The sequence below is a fragment of the Epinephelus moara genome, chromosome 18 (assembly GCF_006386435.1).
Source record: "Epinephelus moara isolate mb chromosome 18, YSFRI_EMoa_1.0, whole genome shotgun sequence".
In the NCBI taxonomy this organism is placed as follows: domain Eukaryota; kingdom Metazoa; phylum Chordata; class Actinopteri; order Perciformes; family Serranidae; genus Epinephelus; species Epinephelus moara.
Window position 1 is genome coordinate 34,494,030 of NC_065523.1, and position 3,177 is coordinate 34,497,206.

At 45.5% G+C, this 3,177-nt stretch overlaps 1 protein-coding gene across 1 annotated transcript in view; it reads left to right on the forward strand.

The window, feature by feature from the left end:
- Positions 1 to 3,177, forward strand: part of cbx6b (chromobox homolog 6b) — a 27,362-nt gene that overhangs the window by 21,746 nt on the left and 2,439 nt on the right. Inside the window, exons 4-5 of the mRNA XM_050070349.1 lie at positions 1,785 to 2,067; positions 2,532 to 2,773. Of these exons, the coding sequence (XP_049926306.1) occupies positions 1,785 to 2,067; positions 2,532 to 2,773 (525 nt within the window). The remainder of the gene's footprint in view (positions 1 to 1,784; positions 2,068 to 2,531; positions 2,774 to 3,177) is intronic.

The window sequence follows — 3,177 nt, forward strand, 5'->3', positions numbered from 1 at the left end:
CTGTGTGTCTGCCGTCTGCATGCTGGCCTGTTGGATTGATAGTAAGAGCTGGAGCGGATCACTGGAATGGACTGCTTGACTCGCGGAGCGCTGGGCTGGCCGGAAAACCTGGAGCGGAGTCCGTGAAAAACTGAATCAGAGTTCTTGGATCGGCATTTTTCCATGCAGTCCGATCCGATGCCGATGCCCGTTTTTTGCTAGTATCGGCGGCCAATACTGATCCGAATATCGGATCGGGACATCCCTAGAGTCTATGCACTAGCGTTCCCTGCGGTCTTGAGTTCCTGCTCATACACGCATTTGACCAGTCGTGAGCAGCACCACCGATCCCGAGCACACCAGTTGGCACTCAGCTGTCAGACATGATGTCACATCCCCATTTCATCGCATCAAATAACTTATTATAATCAAACTTTGCAAAACAAAATAACATTTGAACATTTTACCTAAAATGACAGAAACCATGTTGGCATGTGTTTATCTTTTAGTTTGGCTCATGTCCCATCCACTAACATGGAGGGGGCGGGGCTTATGATCTATACTGCAGCCAGCCACAAGGGGGCGATCTGGATGTTTTGGCTTCACTTTTGGGGAGCTGTCATGTCGTCCATCTTTATTATACACTCGTTACGTTAGCTAGCATAATACTGTTGACAGATATTAAAACTGAGAGTTAAAATTTCACCTCCAGTTTTATACTGAAGAGGACATGACCCGGGTTAACTACACCTCTCAAATAGTTTTCTCATCCAGACCCGTCTAGCCTTCTGCTTTTGTTTTCCTCGATACAATGCATTGTTAATATGACAGCGAGTTGTAGCACTAAGTCAGTGTCTGTTTTGCTGACATCTGCTCCCCCATGAGATCATGTGAGGTGGTGCATTCATGTTCCCTCTGGCATAATAATCTTAATAATATCCTGTAGTGTGTGATACATTCAAGCGCCAACCTCCAGAGCTGAAAAATGAAGCCAACGCGGAAGTGCCAAGAACTGCAGTTCCTTGAACGTCCACTTGAGGCTGGCTCCAAAAGTGTTTACAGCCTGATACAAAAAACGGTCCGCCCTCTATAGCTAATTTCATAACGTTCGTGACAACTGTACAGGGGATGACTTTTTACATAACTGACTCATTAACATTTTATGAAAGCTTAAAGTTATGCATAATTAAGGGCGGGGCTGCTTGAGTGACAGGCCGCTGTCTGAGTCATATCCACCCCTTGCTCATCCACAGCTCTGTCCTCTCTTCTGAATATGGTCAAGATGACGGCTGCCAGACTCGTGGCTTCATATCGGCAGTCCACAAACCATTGTGTGACGTCCATTATTTTATACGGTCTATGCATGCACCATTATTTTCAGATCTTGTAGTGTGTGCATGTTTGAGATTAAAGAGAACCTGTAAAGTGTCTCCTTCTCCTGCGTGATGCAACCTGATTTCAAATTTGTTAGGATTTTAAAACTCCTGCAGTCTGAGTCCGGCTTTAAAGGACGAAACATTAACCACAGCTTAGTGAAACCTTATTAAATCAGCCCCTAGTTGTGTCCCCAGACGTGATGTGATGTCTCAGCAAACTCAATTATTAATTGGGTGTAATAACTTTCCCTGCATAGGCATGCAGCTGACATACTGTTGAGAATCCCTGCTGTGGTAGTAAATACACCATATGACCACAACTGTAAATGTGTTTTATCGTCGCAGCAAGTGCAGAGAGCTCTTTACAATATTTGACTGTCAAACCCACACTGTGAACTAGTTTCCATCCACTGTCTCCCTCCTCTGCAGTCAGACATTGGCCCGTTTCCTCACAACCAGACGGACAGCGGCATGTCAGGAGCGCCAGAGGAAGGCGGGATGTCTGGCGGCCCAAACAGGTTGGCCGATCCCGGGCACAGAGCTGGTGCTGACAGGCCCTGGAGGATGGAAGACTTGGAGGGGGAGCTGGAGAAGAAGGTGGAGCTGCTGGAGAAAGAGAGAAAAGCCCTGAGGCTAGAGACAGAGAAGCACAGGCAAGACATCGACCGCGGCATCAATAAACTCCACCACCGAATCTCAGGACTGGAGGCAGGTAGGTATCAGCAGAGAGGAGGAGAAGAGAGAGTGTGTTTATTTGCATGTGTAAATGAAAATCTAATAAAGAAGTATACAAAATAAAGAGCAGAACGATATGTGACAGAGATGAATCACTTTCATGATGACTCAAGTCAGTAATGATGAGAAATAATGTGGCATAAAAGTTACCTCAGATGTTTCATTTTTGTTTTATTCCTAATCAGATCATGCCATGGGGTTTCTTTATGATGAATAAATTATGCTTAACTTCTGTTAAAGAAAAAAAGATCAGAAAGACTATGAAATTCATGCCCTGCTTTAAAAATCTGATCAGATGTTTTGATGTGAAGAAAGTGCAGATACAGTATGTGGAAAAAAAAGCAGGAAATCTATTTGATCCTCTTGCCAGATAGATGACTTAATTGCATTCCCTATCACTTCTTTAGCGTCCTTATTCATGCTCTGCGTCTGCTGTCCCAGGTGTCTCAGGGCATTCTTTCCCAGAGGGCTACAGGCTGTCCTTCCCAACTCGGACGAACTACATGTACGCTGTTGTGAAACACGCCATCCCAGCGCTGAGGGCCTTCACCATCTGCCTGTGGCTGCGGCCGGCAGAGGGAGGAATCGGGACGCCTCTGTCGTACGCTGTTCCCGAGCAACCCAACGAAGTGGTGCTGCTGCAAGGTCTGCATACCCCCGCTGAGCTGCTCATCAATGACAAGGTACTGCATCAGTCAACAGCCTGAGATTTCTACTGTGTGTGTGAACTGACCTGAACACTGCTGCTGTGTTATCGATTTTATGTCATGGTGTGTGGGTCATGTTTCAAACTATTTATTGATCAGAATCTTAACATGTTTATTGAGTAGTCACAAAGCTTTCACAGTCCATAGACAGTCCACGTGTATATACACATCAGCCACTTTATTAGGTACACCTTGCTAGTACCAGGTTGGACCCCCTTCTTAATTCTTGGTGGCATAGATTCAACAAGGTGCTGGAAACATTCCTCAGAGATTTTGGTCCATTATGACTGTGGAGGCCATTGGAGTACAGTGAACTCATTGTCATGTTTGAGATGATGTGAGCTTTGTGACATGGTGCGTTATCCTGCTGGAAGTAGCCA